Source organism: Balaenoptera physalus (assembly GCF_965194825.1).
Source record: "Balaenoptera physalus genome assembly, chromosome: 10".
NCBI lineage: Eukaryota > Metazoa > Chordata > Mammalia > Artiodactyla > Balaenopteridae > Balaenoptera > Balaenoptera physalus.
This window is the reverse complement of record NC_138889.1, coordinates 113,434,696-113,452,424: the sequence shown is the minus strand read 5'-3', so window position 1 is coordinate 113,452,424 and position 17,729 is coordinate 113,434,696. Positions and strand designations below refer to the sequence as shown.

Sequence of the window (17,729 nt, the reverse complement as noted above, 5' to 3'; positions counted from 1 at the left end):
CTGATCAGCGCCACTGCCCCCTGAGGGGATCGGGTGTCAGAGGGAGCCACCTCTTCCTCTCTGGCTGGGACGGACGCCAGCACAGTGACCAAGCCTCCACCCCCCCCGGGAGCGCACACCCCTCCCCTGCCTGCAACTGTGACCAAGTGGCAGGAGTAACCAGATAACGGGTCTCTGCTGCCACGCAGACCCGCAGCCCTGGCCAGGTGGCGCCAGAAAGAGCAACAGAGCTGGGTTTGGCCCACTGAGGCGTCCACGGCTCTGCCTGCAGGGCGGCTCCTCCAGGCTGTGCTTGGGGCCCCCACCTCCTGGATGCTGGGAGGGGAGGGGGGGGTGATTTGACACCACTGGGGTGGGGACACATGGCCAGAAGAGGTCCCAGGCCAGGGCTGGCCTCGGCAGCTCACACCCCACCTCCTTTGGCCCCCGTGGAGTCTGGCCTTGGCAGGGCCATCCCTTCATCTCTGGGTCCTGCCCCAGGCAGATGGGGAAGGGGCGTCCACCCTCTTGCTGGGGGGACCTGATTGGGGGCAGCTTCTGCCCAGATAAAGGGCGCTGGGGGCTTCTGGATATGGGGAAGGAGATGGACAGGGACACAGGACACTGGGGAGCCTGTGACCGTGGTGGGCAGGTCGGGTTGCAGCCCTCTCCTGACCTCTGCCCCCAGCACGCCCACCCCATCCAGGGACACTTGGACTCCCACCCAGCCTGGAGAGGGCTGCTTGGTCTGAGGCCAGAGCTGGGGTGCCAGCGGCCGGCCTGGTCCTGGGCACATGCAGGTCACAGCTCTGACCTATTTGACCTGGGCCCTGGGCAGCGGATTGGCGATTCACAGCCAACCCCGCGGGGACACGTGGGGCCCGGGCCATCACACAGGCATCTCTGCGAGCACGACCCAGACAGCCTCGCGGCCCGGTCTTCAGAGGAAGTCAGCAAACTCACTGCAGAATCTGCATGGACGTCAAAGGTCCTCAGATATCCGGATCAACTGACAAAGAGCAGAGGGTGCTGCCCGCTGGCACGGGAAGTACCGCGGCGATCTTGGAGCCAGGGCTGCGCCAGGAGCTGTGCCACTTGGCAGCCCGGGACCCAGGGTGAGCCGCGCTCAGGGACCGGGCCATGTGGGGAGCGCACAGCGCGAGCCTGGCGATGGCGGGCAGAGTGGACAGATCACTGGGAATGAGGCCACGCGTTAGTGCCACGGGGAGTAAAGCAGAGAACCCCTTTCTGCTGGTGGGGTCCCGCTCAGTGGCCGGCATGGGAGGGAGGGAGGAAGGGAAGGAGGGAGCCTGGGCATGTCTGGGGGAGGTGCCCCAGCAGGGCCTGGCGGGGTCGGAGATCAGAGCTGTAGGGACACGGATGTGTCCGAGGTGGGCGGGGAGAGGGGGTTGGAGGGCAGCCGGGCCAGGGTCAGCCAGAACCAGGCCTTAGCCCTGAGTGAAGGGGCACTGGGGGACTGGGCAGAGGTTGTAGAGCTCTACCTTGTCCTTCAGACCCCACTGCGGGGTGAGGACAGACACGCGGGCGGAGGGAAGAAGCAGGAGACTAGCTGGGGTCTGAGCTGGGGGGTAGGTCAGTGGTGAAGGTGGCTGTTTGGTGATGGACCGGCCGTGGAGTGTGGGTGAATAGGTAGGAGCCTCCATCGGGGGCCGGGGAAGGATGGGGTGGCTGGGGAAGGGCGCTGGGGTGGGTAGGAGCTTGGTGGGGTCACACTGTGTTTGACAATTAGACGCCCGGTGGAGAGGTCAGGGTGGTAGGTGGACATGTGAGTCGGGGGCCAGGGCTGGAGGCTGCCCTCACTGGGAGGCAAAGATGGGAGAAGCCGGAGCTTCAGCCGTTCAGCTCGGGAGATTGTCAAGGGAGTGAGTGCAGATAGAAAAGAAGGGGAGGGGAGGGGAGGGAGGCGGGAGGTAGGTCTCTGCTCTGGACTCCAGGAGGCTCAAGACCTCGCAGGTGAGGACCCCGCAGCCCCAGGGAAGCTGTGGGAGATGGTTCTGTGATGGGAAGTGGGGAGGGAGCCCTTCCGCGAGATGTAAAACACCAAATGCTGGCAACAACCCTGGGCTTTGCTGACATAAACTCTGTGGTTCTCCTTCACACCTGGGGTCACTGTCTGCATCTGTGGCTTTCTCACAGCTCATAGAACCCACCTATAGAGAGGCACACAGGGTTTTATTTCTTTACAGAATAGAATAAAAATAAAACATCATCGTGTTACCATCATAAAGCCCCTGTGTCCTGGCTTCCTGAAGAAAATGTGTTTATGACTGAGGTTCCAAAGAGCATGGTTCCCAAAGCCAACCAAGGACAGACAGAGGGACGTGGAAGACGCCTAGAGCTGCAAACAAAAACGAAGATGGAAAACCAGCCCAGAACTCAGATGATGGGCACGATTAGGTGTGTTTCTGACAACAGCGGGGGGCCCTGCGCGATCAGTGATCAGCCTGGGACTCAGGACACCCCCTCAACCCAGCATCCACCCCGGGGGGGTCAGCTGCCGAGCAGGGGGCTGCCCGGGGGGCTGGGCAGGAGGGTCGCCAGGGCAGGTCAGAGCTGACGCAGCTGGATGGGAACCGCCCTCCACCAAGACAAATAGCCTGGGTGCCCCGAGCCCCCGCAGGGCTCAGGGAACTCGGTGCCCTCACTCCCAGGTTGACAGGCCCTGAGGGGACCCCAGCACCCTGCCAAGCTCAGGGCCACCCTGTCCTGTGGGTGCCACAGCCCCCCACCCCCATGAAACGAAGGAACAGGTAGGGTGCCCTCCGGGGACACAGCCTGTGAGCGGGAGCTGCCCACTTCAGGAGACCTTTCTGAGCAAGGCACCCAGCCCACTGGAGGCCGTGAGGGGCAAGAAATCCCCGGGGGCATGAGGTGGCCCCCCCTTCCCGCCCAGCCCCTCCCGGGGGCCCCTCCCCGCCCTGGGCCCCGGCCCTTCCTGCTTCCACCAGGGAAGCCAGCCCCGGGGGCACACAGCGTCCACAGAGCCAGCGGCCCCATGGCAGCCTGGGTGTCAGGAGACTGTCCCCCAGGTGAGAGGGGTGGCCTGGCCTCGTGGACCCTAGACTCAACCTCGCAGGCCATAAGCTGAGCCCTCGTGTGGAGGGACTTTCCGCCCTGTCTCCAGACCTGTCCTTTCCTGGACCCCCTCCCAGCCCTTAGCCTCCAGCCCCAGGAAGTGGGGCCTGGAGTTCCGTCCCTGCGGTGGGGTCTCTGTTTCCTGCTGGCTGCATCAACGCTCTGTCCTCAGCTGACAGCCGAGCCTCCATGGTTCCACGAGGGGACGGTTCAGCGTGTGTGAAACCAGCAGGGACCCGGTCCTGCTGCTCCGGGTTAGGCCATGCTTGGTGGGGCCCAGGAAACCACCAGGAGCTCCCCCGGGCCCCCGTCTCCTCCCAGGGCCCCTGCAGAAGCCGCCCCTGGGGCGGCGGCCACACCTCCAACCCTAGGCATCAGGGAGACGGCGTCTCTCCAGCCACCGCACCTACGTCTCTGCTCATGTTGCACCCGGGTGTGCGTGTCGCTCACACGGTCCCTGGCCAGACCTGCAGACGTGGACACCGGCGCCCTGGGGATGGAGGGCGGGGCTGCTCTGCTGGCAGAAACCCCTCCTGTGGAGGCCAGGCAGCCTCCCGGGGAAGGGGTCTGGGGCAGGGGGCTGTGGGCAGGGCCCTCCGGCCACCACTGCCCCCTGCGGGTCCCACCATCCTGCTGGCCAGCGAGGCCCCTCCCGAGCGGTCCTGAGTTCTGAGGGGCCTGGCAGCAGCTCTGCTGGGCAGATGAGGGGGCAGACATGGCGAGGCGGCTCTAGCGCCTCCTCCCCTGGGCTGGTGCTCCCCCCAGCCCGCCCCTCGAGGCCTTTCCTGGCCACCAGGACCGCTGCTGTTAGCCATCTTCCCCGCCCTCCTGTTACAGTTCAGAGTTCAAACTCACCTGTCGCTGGGGTTACCCCGCTTGCAGCATCGGCCACCTTCCAGACGTGGGGGGAGGCGGGGGCCCTGACAGGACACGGACAAGATACCCAGACACGAGGGAACCCCTTCAGCCTCCCCAGGAAAACGCAGCAGAGTGAAGTCGGGGCCTCCAGAGGTCAGAGATCAGGCCTGGGCCTGTGACCACTAGGAGGGCTGGGCCTCCCCCACCCCGGGGCCTGAGCCCAGACGAGGGCGGCGTGGCCCAGGATGGTGGTGTGTCCCCTGGCCGCCCTCTCCGGCCACTGGTCACCGCTGGGGCCTTGAGGCCGGTGGGAGAGGGCAGCAGGCGGGGCTTGGATGTGGATGACCGGCCTGCATAGCCTCAGGGCCAGGCGCCCCTCAGCACCGGCTCGGGGTGTGGCCCGGGCTGTGTAGGGCTGTGCTGGGCCCCTCTGCCAGCCTGTGGTGCTGAGTCAACACTGGGGTTCCTGGAGGGAGGAGGGCACGCTGCCCACTGACACCTGGTCACCTCTGCTGGCGACCAGGACACCCCGCCCGCTACTGTTTATTCTCCCTCATGCTGTCTTAATCCTGAGCAAACGTGGGCCCAGGGGCCCAGCCTTCTCCTCTGTCCACATCTGCCTGCCCACGCTGGGCCATGCCTGCTCCCTCGCCCAGGCTCTGCCCCCTCGGGGGGTCCCGGGGCCCTCCCCAAGACCTTGGCCCTGTATGGGGGTGCTGCTTCTCCAGGAGATTCACAACAGGGCTGGGGAAGAGGAGGGGGGAGGGGGTGGAGAGGGAGTGGGGAGAAGGGGACAGGGAGGCACCTCTTGCACCTGCCTGGGACCTGCCACGTCACGGGGCCCCTGCTCAGGCTGGCTCTGCCCAGAGGATAGGGCGCCTGCCCCTCCTCGCTCTCCCTTATTTCCTCCCCTTCCCCCTTCCCCCCTTTCCCTTTGGCCCTCCCCCACCTCACCACTCTGTCCCTGCCATGTCTAGGTGCAGTGGTCCCCCAATGGCCTCCCTCTAGTCCATTCCCCAAATCACAGCCAGCATGGAGCTTTCTGGAGAACTTTTGGATACAATTTCCAATTTATGGATAAGTTGCAGAAATAGTATAAAGAGCTCCTGTCTGCCTTTAGCCCAGATTCTCCAGGGTTTGTATTTTGCTCCCTTTGCTGCACTGTTTGCTCTTGGGCTGTGCTGTGCCTGCCCTCCCCTCTCTCTGTGTCTACATATTTTCTCTGTACCACTGGAGTTTAAGAAGCTTGCCCCTTCACCCTAAATAGATGGGGGTGTGTCTCCCAGAAGCAGGGTGGGGTCTGTGAAGATGCAGCACCACCTGCGGTCCTCAGGCCGCTACACCCCTCGCTTGTCCTGCTGGTGCCCATTCCTCCCAGTCTGGGGTCTTACCCAGGACTGCATGTCGTGTGAGTGCAGCCTCCTTGGTCATCTTTAACCTGGAATCTTTCCCCAGCCTTTCTCTGGGCTTCTTGACCATGCCCTTTTTGAGTAGTGTGGGCCGGTTACGTGGTGCAGCACCCCCAAGTCTGGGTCTGTCTGTGGCTTCCTTGTGTCGAGGTTGGAGTACACACTTAGCAGGAGTGAAGCTGTGTCCTTCTCGGTTCCTTATACCTTGAGGCACGTGATGTCGGTTGGATCCACCACTGGGAGTTCACTTTGGCTCAGGGTGGGTCTGTCAGGTTTTCCACTGGAAAGTAGCCATTTCCCCCCTTGGAATTAATAAGGGTCTTGTGGGAGAGGCTTGGGACCATGTAAGGGTCCCATTCCCTTTAGTGTTAGCACCCACCTATGCTTTTCTAATCACATCCACTCTTCTTACCTGCATTCTGCAGTAGGAAGAGCTTTCTCTTTTCTCCCATTTATTTATTTTTCATTTATTCATTTATATCCATTTAGCCTCACAAACTTGTATTTTCAGAATGACTCTGTGGTGGGCTGGGAAGATCTAAGGTCTCATTTTCCATAGAAACATTGAAAAGGACAAGGAGAAACTGTCTGGAATAACTGTCTTCAGAGCTCTAGAAGATAGTCAGAGGTTTACAGCAACCAAGCTAATGTTCAATACAGAAAAGGCCATCTTCAGAAAGATAGGAAAGTTTTGTGGCATTTTCACTCATCCTTGCCCATCCCCAGTGCAGTGGCAGTTTTGGTCTTGAGTTGCCAGCCCAGTTCCATTCCCCTCCCCCACCCCAAGCCAGAAGGAGCAGAGAATACCATATTTGCAAATTACTGTGAACATCTGGTGGATTCATGAAGGAATGATGCAAGGCACGCATCTCTGTTTTGCTTAACCTGGAATTAGAGTGGCAAAAGTGGCAGACACTGCTCATAAAAGCTGCGAAGTGACTACAGACCCACAGACTCCTGGGGCAAGAGATTACTGTTGGAGACATATAATGGACCATCTAAGGCCTGGAGGAGTTGAAGTAGGACTCTTTGAGAAATTCGGGCATTCAAAAGCAGCCATGCACATGCAGGAATTTAGAAAGACACACTCATGCCCAGGCAAGATTTCATCTTGGGCTGGTCCCCAGGCTCAGAGCAAGCCTGCCTAAGTGTTGAAGGACAGAACCAGGTTGTGAAGACTGGGAAAGCTCCTGCTACTCAAGGAAACTCTGCCCAAACACCAGCTGAACACAAGCTAAACCAGCAAAGATCCAGTGATCACACACAACAAGGAATAGTCTTTGTAAAAATTGAGACTTTGGAAAAGTCTCAAAACAAATGGACTGCTACATCCTTCAACAACAAAAAAAAGAAAGAAAAGAAAAAGAATAGCAAACACTGGGAAGGGGGAGAATCTGATTTCCAGAGTTACCTCCCAATTTTCAACAAAAAATCACAAGGCTTACAAAGAACAAGAAAATATGGCCCATCCAAAGGAGCAAAATAAATTTACAGAAATCATCCATAAGGAGGTTGAAACACCAGTCTCACCAGACAAATACTTTAAAACTACTGCCTTAGGTGTGCTCAAAGAGCTAAAGTAACATATGGACAAAAACCAAAGGAAATCAGGGAAATGATGCATGTACAAAATGAGAATATTAACACAAAGGTAGAAATTAATTTAAAAAGTAGAAATTAATTAAAAAAATAGAAATTCTGGGGCTGAAAAATACAGTGACTGAAATGGAAAATTCACTAGAGCTCAATAGCAGACTTGAGCAAGCAGAAGAAAGACTCAACGAACTTGAAGACAGAACAATTGAAATTATCAAATTTGGGGAGCAGGAAAAAAAGAATGAAGAAAAGTGAATAGAGCCTAAAGGACTTGTCAGGCATCATCAGGTGGGCCAACATACGCATAATGAGAGTCCCTGCAGAGAAGAGAAAGGGGCGAAAATATTACGTGAAGAAATAATGGCTGAAAACTTCTAAGAAGCTCAACAAACTCCAGGTAGGATAAACTCAAAGAGGTCCACAATGACATACATTATAACTAAACTGTTGAATGTCAAAGAAGAAAATCTCAAAAGTACCAAGAGAAAAGAGAATTCATTCTCAATAAGATTATCAGCTGATTTATCATAGGAAACCTTGGAAGCCATTAAGGCACTGAATGATACATCTGAAGTGGTGAAAGAAAAAACAATCAACCAAGAATTCTTTATCTGGCAAAGCTGCCCTTTGAAAGTGAGAGCAAAATTAAGACATTTCCAGATAAACAAAAACTAAACCTACTCTATAAGAAATGCTAAAAGAAGCCCTTAAGGTTGAAATGAAAAGACACTAGACAGTAAATCAAAGCTCTATAAGAAAATAAAGATATCCAATAAAGCTAAATATGTGAGCAAATATAAAAGCCAGTATTACTGTAATTTTTGTTTGTAACTCTACAGTTTATTTTCTATGATTTAAAAGATAAATTCATGAAAATAATTGCAAATCTATGTTATTAGCACACAAGGCATAAAGATTTAATCTGTTACAACAATAACATTAGGAGGGGAAGGAACTCTATGGGATTAGAGTTTTGTATGCATAAACTAAACTGATGTCAATTCAAATTAGATGGTTTTAACTTTAGGGTGTTACATATAATCCCATGATAACCACAAAGAAAATATCTACATAATATATACAAAAGGAAATGAGAAAGGAATCAAAATTTGTCACTACAAACAATCAACTAAACACAAAAGAAGGCAGTAATGGAGGAAATGAGGAACAAAAGAGCTAGAAGACATACAGAAAACAAATAGCAAAATGGCAGAAGTAAGTCCATCCTTATCAGTAATCACTTTAAATGTAATTCGATTTAAACTTTCCATTCACAAGGCAGAATTGATTAAAAACAACAACAACAATCCAACTATATGCTGTCCACAAGAGATTCACTTTAGAACTAAAGACACAAATAGGTTGAAAGTGAAAGGATGGAAAAAGATATTTCATGCAAATAGTAACCAAAAGACAGCTGGGGTGGCTACACTAATATCAGACAAAATAGACTTTAAGTTTAAAAAAAAAGTTTATAAGAGACAAAGAAGGATATTATTTATTGATAAAAGAAAAAAAATCAACAATATATAACAATCATAAAGATATATGCACCAAACAGTATAGTCCCAAAATATATGATGCAAACATTGGCCAACTTGAAAGGAGAGCTAGATAATAAAACTACTAATAATAGTTGGATAATTCAATACCACACTTTCAATAATGTATAGAACAACAAGACAGAAGATCAATAATGGAACAGAGGACTTGAACAAGACTATAAACCAACTATGCCTAATATACATATACAGAACACTCCACCTATCAACTGCAGAATATACATTTTCTCAAGTGCACATGGGATAGTCTCCAGAATAAACTAATTGTTAGGCTCTAAAACAAGCTTTAGTAAATGTTAGAAGATTAATATCATATAAAGTATCTTTTCTAACCATAAAGGAATGAAGCTACAAATCAATAATGGAAGGAAAATTGTAAAATTCACAAATACATGGAACGTAAACAACACACTCTTAAACAACTAATAGGTCAAAGAAGAAATGAGAAAATCCTTAGAGATGAATGAAAACAAAAACACAACATACCAAAACAGGAGATTCAGCAAAGGCAGTGCTAAGAAGAAAATTTATAGCTGTAAAACCTACATTAAAAAAGAAAAAAAGATCTCAAACCAATAACTTAACTTTACACCTTAAAAAACTAGAAAAAGAAGAGAAAACTAAACTCAAATCTAGCAGAAGGAAGGAAAAAATAAAGGTTAGAGCAGAGATACATAAAATAGAGAATAGAAAAACAACAAAGAGAGCCAACAAAACCAAAAGGTGGTCCTTTGACAAGATCAACAAAATTGACAAACATTTAACTAAATGGACTAAGAAAAAAAAGAAAGGAGAATCAAATTTTAAAACCAGAAATGAAATGGGCATTACTGTCAATTTTATAGAAATAAATGTGATTAAAGGTTTGCAACAACATGGATGGACTTGGAGGGTATTATACTAAGTGAAATAAGTCAGACAGAGACAGACACATACTGTATGATATCACTTATATGTGGAATCCAAAAAATACAACAAACTAGTGAATACAACAACAACAACAACAGACTCATAGTTGTAGAGAAAACACTGTGGTTACCAGTGGGGAGTAGGAAGTGGGGAGGGCAACATAGGGGTAGGGGATTAAGAGGTACAAACTATTATGTATAAAACAAATAAGCTATGAGGATATATTGTACAACATGGGGAATATGGCCAATATTTTATAATAACTATAAATGAAGCATAACCTTTAAAAATTGTAAATCACTATTTGTACACCTGTAAATTGTATAATATTGTTTATCAACTATATTTAAATAAAAAATTAAAATAATAAAATGAAATAAAATATAGTACCATGTATGGTTGCTCAAAACGGTTGGAAAAAAAAGGCTTCAGGATCTTTTGTATCACAATATTATTATTGCTGGCATTAGTTTATATTGTTCTATGAATATGAAGGTATAATCTAACAAGGGCAGTATAGTATATTAAAAACTAAAATCACAAATGCTTAGAATCACAAAGAAATAAATATAATACAAATAATACTAAAAAATATGATTAAAGGGAATAGTATGAACAATTGCATGCCAACAAATTTGATAACCTAGAAGAAATGGACAAATGCCTAGAAACACAGTCTAACAAAACTTACTCACGAAGAAATAGACAAACTGAATAGACCTTTAACTAGGAAGGAGATCAAATCAGTAATCAAAAACCTCCCAACAAAAAAAAACTGTTTGGTCCAAATAAAAAAAACTATGTACCAATATCCCTTATGAATAGTTATGCAAAAATCCTCAACAAAATAGTAGCAAACAAATTCAGAAATATATTAAAAGGTTTCTACACCATGATCAAGTGAGTTTTATTCCAGGAATGCAAGGATGTTCAACATACAAAAATCAACCAATCACCACATTAATAGATTGAAAAGGGAAAAAACCCACATCTCAATTAATGCAGAAAAAGAATTTGCCAAATTTCAATACCTTTTCATGATTAGGAACTCAACAAACTAAGACTAGAAGGACATTATCTCAATATAATAAAGGCCATACGTGAAAAACCCACAGCTAATGTCATACTTAATGGTGAAAGATAAAAGCTTTTCCTTTAAAATCAGGAACAAGACAATGATGCATACGTTCATCACAGTATTAGAAGTTCTAGCCAAAGCAATAAGGCAAGAAAAAGAAATAAAAGGCACCCAGATTGGAAAATAAACTATCCCTGGTCACAAATGACATAATCTTATATGTAGAAATTTCTGAAAATTCTACCAAAAACGATTCAAGCTTGCTATGGTGTGTTTCCCTCCAAAATCCATATGTTGATATTCTAACCCTCAAAGGTGACGGTATTAGGAGGTGGGGCATTTGGGAGGTGCTTAAGTCATGAGAGTGGAGCTCTCATGAATGGGATTAGTGCCTTATAAAAGCAGTTCCAGAGAGATCACTAGCCTCTGCTGACTTTGCAAGAAGTGGGTAGTCTGAAACCAGGAAGAGGGCTTTCACCAGAACCCGATCATGCTGGCTGAATTCCAGTCTCCAGAACTATGAGAAATAAATTTCTGTTGTCCATAAGCAACCTAGTCTGTGGCATTTTGTTATAGCAGCCCAAATGGACTAAGACAGAGCTAATAAATGAATTCAGCAAGTTGCTATACACTAGCAAGGAACAACCCAAAGAGGAAATTAAGAAAATAATTCCATTCACAGTAACATCAAAAATAATAAAATACTTAGAATTAAAGTTAAGCAAGGAGGCAAAAGACTTGTACAATGAAAATTACAAAACATTGGGACTTCCCTCATGGCACAGTGGTTAAGAATCCTCCTGCTGATGCAGGGGACACAGGTTCGAGCCCTGGTCTGGGAAGATCCCACATGCCATGGAGCAATTAAGCCCGTGAGCCACAACTACTGAGCCTGCACTCTAGAACCCGAGAGCCACAACTACTGAAACCCATGCACCTAAAGCCTGTGCTCCACAGCAAGAGAAACCACTGCAATGAGAAGCCTGCACACTGCAACGAAGAGTAGCCCCCACTCACTGCAACTAGAGAATGCCCATGCACAGCAACAAAGACCCAATGCAGCCAAAAATAAATAAATTAAATAAATAAATTTATTTAAAAAATTACAAAACATTGCTGAAGGAAATTAAAGAATACATAAATAAGTAGAAAGATATCTCCTATCCATGGATTTGAAGACTTAATTCTGATAAGATAAAAATATTACCTAAAGAGATATACAGATTTTATGTAATCCTTATCAAAATCCCAATGGTGTTTTTGCAGAAATAGAAAAATCCATACAGAAATTCATGTGGAATCTCAAGGGAATAGTCAAATTACTCTTGAAAAAGAAGAACAAAGTTGGAAGACTCATTCTTCCTGATTTCAAAACTTATTACAAAGCTGCAGTACTCAAAACACTGTGGTACTGCCATAAAGACAGACATGTAGACCAATGGAACAGAACAGATAGTGCAGAAATAAGCCCTGGCACACACAGTCAATTGGTTTTTGACAAGTGTGCTAAGACCATTCAAGAGGGGAAAGGAGCCTTTTCAACAAATGGTGCTGGGAAAACTTGATATCCACAAGCAAAAGAGTGAAGTTGGACTCTTATCTGACACCATATATGAAAATTAGCTCAAAATAGATCAAAGACCTAAATGTAAGAGCTAAAACTATGAAACTCTTAGAAGAAAATTAGGGAAAAATCCTTGTGATGTTGTATTTGGCAATGATTTTTGGATATGACCCTAAAAGCACAGGCAACAGAAGAAAATTGATAAATAGGACTACATCAAAACTAAAACCTTTCTGCATCAAAGGACATTATGAAGAGAGTGAGAAGACAAACACAGAATGGAGAAAATATCTGTAAATCATATATCTGATTAGGGATTAATATTCAGGATATTAAGAACCCCTAAAACTCAACAACAAAAAAAACAAACAACCCAACTCAAAAATGAGCAAAAGACTTGAATAGACATTTTTCCAAAGAAGATATGCAAATAGCTAATTAGCATGGGAACAGATGCTCAATATCAATAGCCATTAGAGAAATGCAAATCAAGACCATGGTGAGATACCACTTCATACCTGTTAGGATGGCTATTATTAAAGAAGAGGGGATGTAAGAAGTACTGGCAAGGATGCGGAAAAATTGGAAACTTTGTGCACTGTTGCTGGGAATGTAAAATGCTTCTGTTGTTTGGTGATTCCTCAAAAAGTTAAACATAGACTTATGATATGATCTAGTGATTCTACTCCTAGGTGTGGACCCAAAGGAATTGAAAGCAGGGACTCAGATATTTACACCGTCATGTTGATAGCAGCCTTATTCACAATAGCCAAAAGGTGAGAACAACCCAAATGTCCATCAAAGGATGAATGGATAAACAAAACATAGTATATTCATACAATGGAGTATTATTCAGCCTAAAAAAAAGGAAATTCTGACACAGGCTGCCATGTGGATGAACCTTACAGACACTGTGCAAAGTGGATGATCCAGTCACAAGAGAACAAACACCGTACGATTCCACTTACATGAGGACCTAGAATAGTCAAATTCACAGAGACAGAAAGTAAGAAGGATGAGGCCAGGGCCTGGGGGAGGGGGAGGGGGAGTTGTTTAATGGGTAGAGTCTCTTTGGGATGATAAAAAAAGTTCTAGAGATGATAGTGGTGATGGTTGCACAACACCGTGAATGTACTTAATGCCAGTTAATGTACAACTTAAAATGGTAAATTTTAAGTTATGTACATTTCTCTACACAGATCAAAAAAAAAAAAAATCCCCTATGGTTTCCCTGCTTTAAATGCTCCAGTAACCTGTACCCCCCAAATTCAGAGTAAACCCTGACTCTTCCCCTGGTCCAACCTTGCCCACACCGCAGCCAGCTCCCCTCTTGCAGGTGCCCCAGTACCAGCCACACCAGGTGCCTTCAGACCCTCCAAGGAGCCATGTTGGTCCCTGCCCCAGGCCCTTTGCACCTGCTGTTCCCTGATCTGCTAAAGGCTGCCTCTTCTCCTTCCTTCAGCTCAGTGTCACCCTAGCCCCACAGAGAGCTTTGGTTCCTTCAAAGCCCTTACTGCTCCCTTATATGGCCAGTGAGCTTTGAGCTCCAAAGAGGACCTCTCTCCTCCTTGGCCACGTCAAATCCCCAGGGCTTGGGGTTCATCAGAATTTGCTAGAGGCAGAAAGGAAGGAGGGAAGGAGGGTGAGAGGGAGGGAGAGAGGAAACGGGCAAGGAAAGGGATTGTGTGAAGACCAGGAAAAAGAAGAAGACGCTGGGTGCGGGTGGGGAGGTCTTGGTCTTCACACAGGGCAGGGGCTTCCTGGGGGAGGGTCTCCACATTCTTGCAGCCCTGGGGCAGGGTTAGGGGAGGGGGCACAGCCTTTCTCACCATGGCGGCCGCTCTGGGGACGAGGATGCCCAGGTGGGGCCTGATCCCCCCTCCCCCATACTCCCCGGGTATAGACCAGGGCGGGGGGCACCCCATCTGCCAAGTGGAGGTTTCCACTCCCCGCAGAGACAGCAGGTGCAGAAGGCCTGCATCCCCAGACGGCCAGGGGCCGGGCTCTGAGCAGGCCTAGAGCCAGCCAGGCCTTTGATGCCCCCAGGGCCATACCTCATACTCCTGAACCCTCCATGGTGTCCAGTGTGGAGCTGGGCAAACAGCCAGCACTCAATAAATGCCTGAGGCTTGATGCACCCCAGTGCCCATGGCCCTGACTCCGCACTGCTGTGGTGAGAGGCCGGTGGGCAGGGAGGGGCGAGCTGAGAAGGGCGCCCAGCGCTCCGTGATGACCCCTCCAGGGGCTTCCGACAGGGCCGAGGGACTGGCCGGGGAGCCCAGCTCCGGGCTCTGTGTGTGTGGGGGGTCTTTTCTGGGGGGTGAGATCACGTCCGCCTGCGGGCTCTGCAGGCTGAGGGCGGGACAGGGTGCGCCCCAGGCGGGGCAGGTCCCTGGCACGTCCCTGCGGCCTCCCCGAGCCCCAGGAGGCCTGGCCCGGGCCCTCCTTCCCAGCAGCCTTGTGCTTCGCTTCCTTCTTCTTCTGTCCTCGGCTCTCTCAACTGTGAAGGGGTAAACTCGCTAAGCAAACAGGCTGGGCTTGGCGGTCCACATCCGGGATGTCTCAATCCTGCGACCCTGGCGGCCCCCACGGCCAGCCCTGCCCGAGGATGGTGCTGCGGGGGGGAAAGGGCAGCGTCGGGCCACGGCACAGTCGTCCTCCCCCTCAGTCTTCCGGCGCACTGACTGAGTGCCTACTGTGTGCCAGCTGTGTGCCAGCTGTGTGCCAGCTGTGAACAGATGGGCCAGGCCCCTGCCACATGGAGTGCTCCTCCCAGGGTGCTGGTCGGGGGGCCAGACGATAACCTTGAAGCTTGAAGAGATAACGTCCTCGAGGGCCGAGGTGCCCAGGCTGCTCACACGTGGTGCTGGGGGGTGCGGAGCGAGGGGCCGACCTTCATGGGGACTGGGGCTGGCGGGGCCCCTCTGATGGCTGTGTGGTGCTGGCCACCCAGGGCCGGCGGAGGGACGTGCCAGCCTCGAAGGCGCCCAGCTCGGCTCTGGACCAGGGGCACAGATTGAGAGCTGAGCCTTCGGGGAGCGGGGAGAAGGCAGGCACGGGGGCTCAGGCTGGGGGGCCAGATTCCCTGCTTCCTTCCTTCCTTCAGGTGGATTCAGGGGTCCAGGCTGTGTGCACTCCCCACCCACATGAGGGACCAGGTGCCACGGCCTCGAGCACCGGCTGTTGGCCTGGAGCAAGGGCAGGAAGGCCAGGCACAGCCACAGCCTGAGAGCACGGGAGGGCGGGGGGGTGGGTAGGGGGGTGGAGGGAGGGGTTCCAGCGCACCCTCCAGGCCTGTTCTGCAAGGGGCCCCACCCAGCCCTCCCCCAGAGGCCCCTCCAGCTGTGCCCTCTGCAGAGGGGACAACTGGGTTGGCTGTGAAAGAGAACTTTGGAGATCACGCACCCCAGCCCAGGAGGTGACAGTGAGGATGGGGGAGGGGCAGCTGGAGGGCAGCCAGAGCGCCCGTCCTGGGGTCTCAGAAGCGGGCAGTGAGTGGGGTCTGAGCCCGAGCTGAGACCCAGGGCCCAGGTCTGCAGGAGCCCCCATGCTGGTGCCGGTGCCGGAAACGCCCCAAAGACACCAGGAACCAAAAGGAGACGCAGGACCTGTGGGGCCATTGGCCAAGCTGGGGGGATGACGTCGGTAAAAGACATTTAGAGCTTTAAGATGGGTTTTCCCTTTGCCCCAGAAATTCCACTTCAACGGACTTATCAGAAAGACAAAGGCGGAGGGCAGGGTCGGGGGGAGCGGGTACCGGGTACTCCGGGCTGTTAACCCCGAAGACCTGGAAGCTACCCACCGTCCGGCTGACGGATCACAGCCCGGTCCTGTGCACCCGCCCCCGGGCCGTCCTGTGCTCAGACACGGCAGGTTTGGGGCGAGGATGCCCAGTGGCTACGAGAGCCAGAGCCAGAGGAGGGAATGTGGGGGGAGGAGTGTGGCTGGGGGCTGCACCGACCAGGGCCCCCTCAAACCTGCTCGGGGGAGCAGGCCTTCGTGGCTCCCACTTGGGGCAGGTACTGGGGTTTAGAGATCCCCGGTCCCCCAGTGTCCCCTGTCAGCCCTGCGGGGGGCCCCGGGGGCACATCACTGTGTACGCGGGTCCCTGCTCAGCCTGCTGTTGGACGGGGACCCCAGGTGGGTCTGGGATCCCTCTGTGCCCCTTCCCTGGGGTTAACCAGCCGGCCTTGGGAATGAGGCGAGGGTCAAACAGGACCCAGGCTGGGAGCCCCTGGCCCTGCCTTGGCCAGTCCCGGCGTGCGTGCCAGGGCGTCCATCCTCAGGGCCTCGGTTTCCCCTTGAGTTTGAACTTGGTGACAGAGAGGAGCCCAGAGGCCTGGAAGGGTCCTGCTGGCACAGCTGGGAGCTCTGTGACCCCCGGGAGCCTGCAGGCCGGTACCCACCCTCCACGCATGGCCTGCGCCCCCCGCAGTGAGCGGGAGCCCCGCCCCCCCCGCCAGGCTGAGCAATGACCTCGCAGGCCCCTGCTCACCCCTCGGGGACGGGGGTGGTGACCACCTCTGGGCAGCTCCCCCACGGCCGCCTCTTCCCCTCCAATCCCCCTTGACAGCCTCAGCCAGGCTCCCGGGAGGCGCTGCCCCGGGGTCTGAGCCCGCCGGCTGCCCACACACCGCACCCCACCCCGGCCCCACCCTATCGAGGGCGCGGGGCTGCAGCAAGGCGGGACCCAGGCAGGCCGAGCCGGCCCTGCTTTGTGGGGGCTTTGCCGGCACCGCCCTCCCGGCTCCGTCCACGCTTTCTCTCCTGACTCCCAGAAGCTGCGGGCCGGGGGGTGGGGGAGGAGGTCCTGCACCTCTGGGGCCCAGAGCCGCAGATCCTTCCTCCTCTAGGCTCTTTTGTGCCACGGCCCCTCCCCAAGAGCAAACACACGTGGCTGCCGTGGGGAGAGGACAGCACCCTGCGTGGCCCAGGAGCTGGGCGCGGGGCCAAGGCTTCCTGCTATATAAGCCCCAGCGCCCCCAGGGGAGCGAGCTTCGCGCCCCACTCCCTCCTCGCCGCCTGCCCACCGCCGTGCCGGCCCTCAGGATGGGTGCCCAGAGCGGGTGCCGGGCCCTGGCGTGGGCCCTTGTGGTCCTGCCCTTGGTGCAGAAGGCAGGTAAGGCCTAAGCCCCTCACTCCATCTCGTCGGCCTCCGCGGGCCACTCGCCTGTGTGTCTCCTGCCGACACTGCACAGCGTGTCCTCCGTGGGGCCCTGCATGCCCCAGACTCCTGGTCCCCCCGGAGCGCCCAGCCTGCGCTGGGAGAACTTAGGTCCCCCTGGGGAAACTGAGGGTCTCAGCCTCCGGGATGGGACGGGGGGGGGCTCTGGGTGAGGAGCCCGGGCTGGGGGTTCTCTCTGGTTCCCGGAGGCCCCCAGAGCAGAGCGGGCAGGGGACGGCACAGGTGCCTGATGGCAGGGGGAGCACACTCCGCCCTCCAGGGCTGGCCCGGGGTCACGGCCGTCACGGCAGCCCCATCCGAACGCTGGCCCTGCTCCTGGAGCCATAACTGCCCTGCGGCCTTTCTCATCCTCCTCACCTGACTGCCGCCTGTCTGGCCCTGTGGCACTCCAAGCCGGGGAAGCACCGTGAGCCCTAACACTTACTGTCAACACGAAAGATGCTGCCTGGGGCGGCCGGTGACACCCAGCGGGGCTGGCCTGGAGCCCTGGCCG

General features: G+C 52.4%; 1 protein-coding gene across 1 annotated transcript in view; it reads left to right on the top strand.

The window, feature by feature from the left end:
• The first annotated feature begins 17,057 nt into the window (after positions 1-17,057).
• MUC5B (mucin 5B, oligomeric mucus/gel-forming) overlaps positions 17,058-17,729 on the top strand; it is a 34,011-nt gene continuing 33,339 nt past the window's right edge. Inside the window, exon 1 of the mRNA XM_082476807.1 lies at positions 17,058-17,170. Within this exon, the coding sequence (XP_082332933.1) occupies positions 17,101-17,170 (70 nt within the window). The 5' untranslated portion in view covers positions 17,058-17,100. The remainder of the gene's footprint in view (positions 17,171-17,729) is intronic.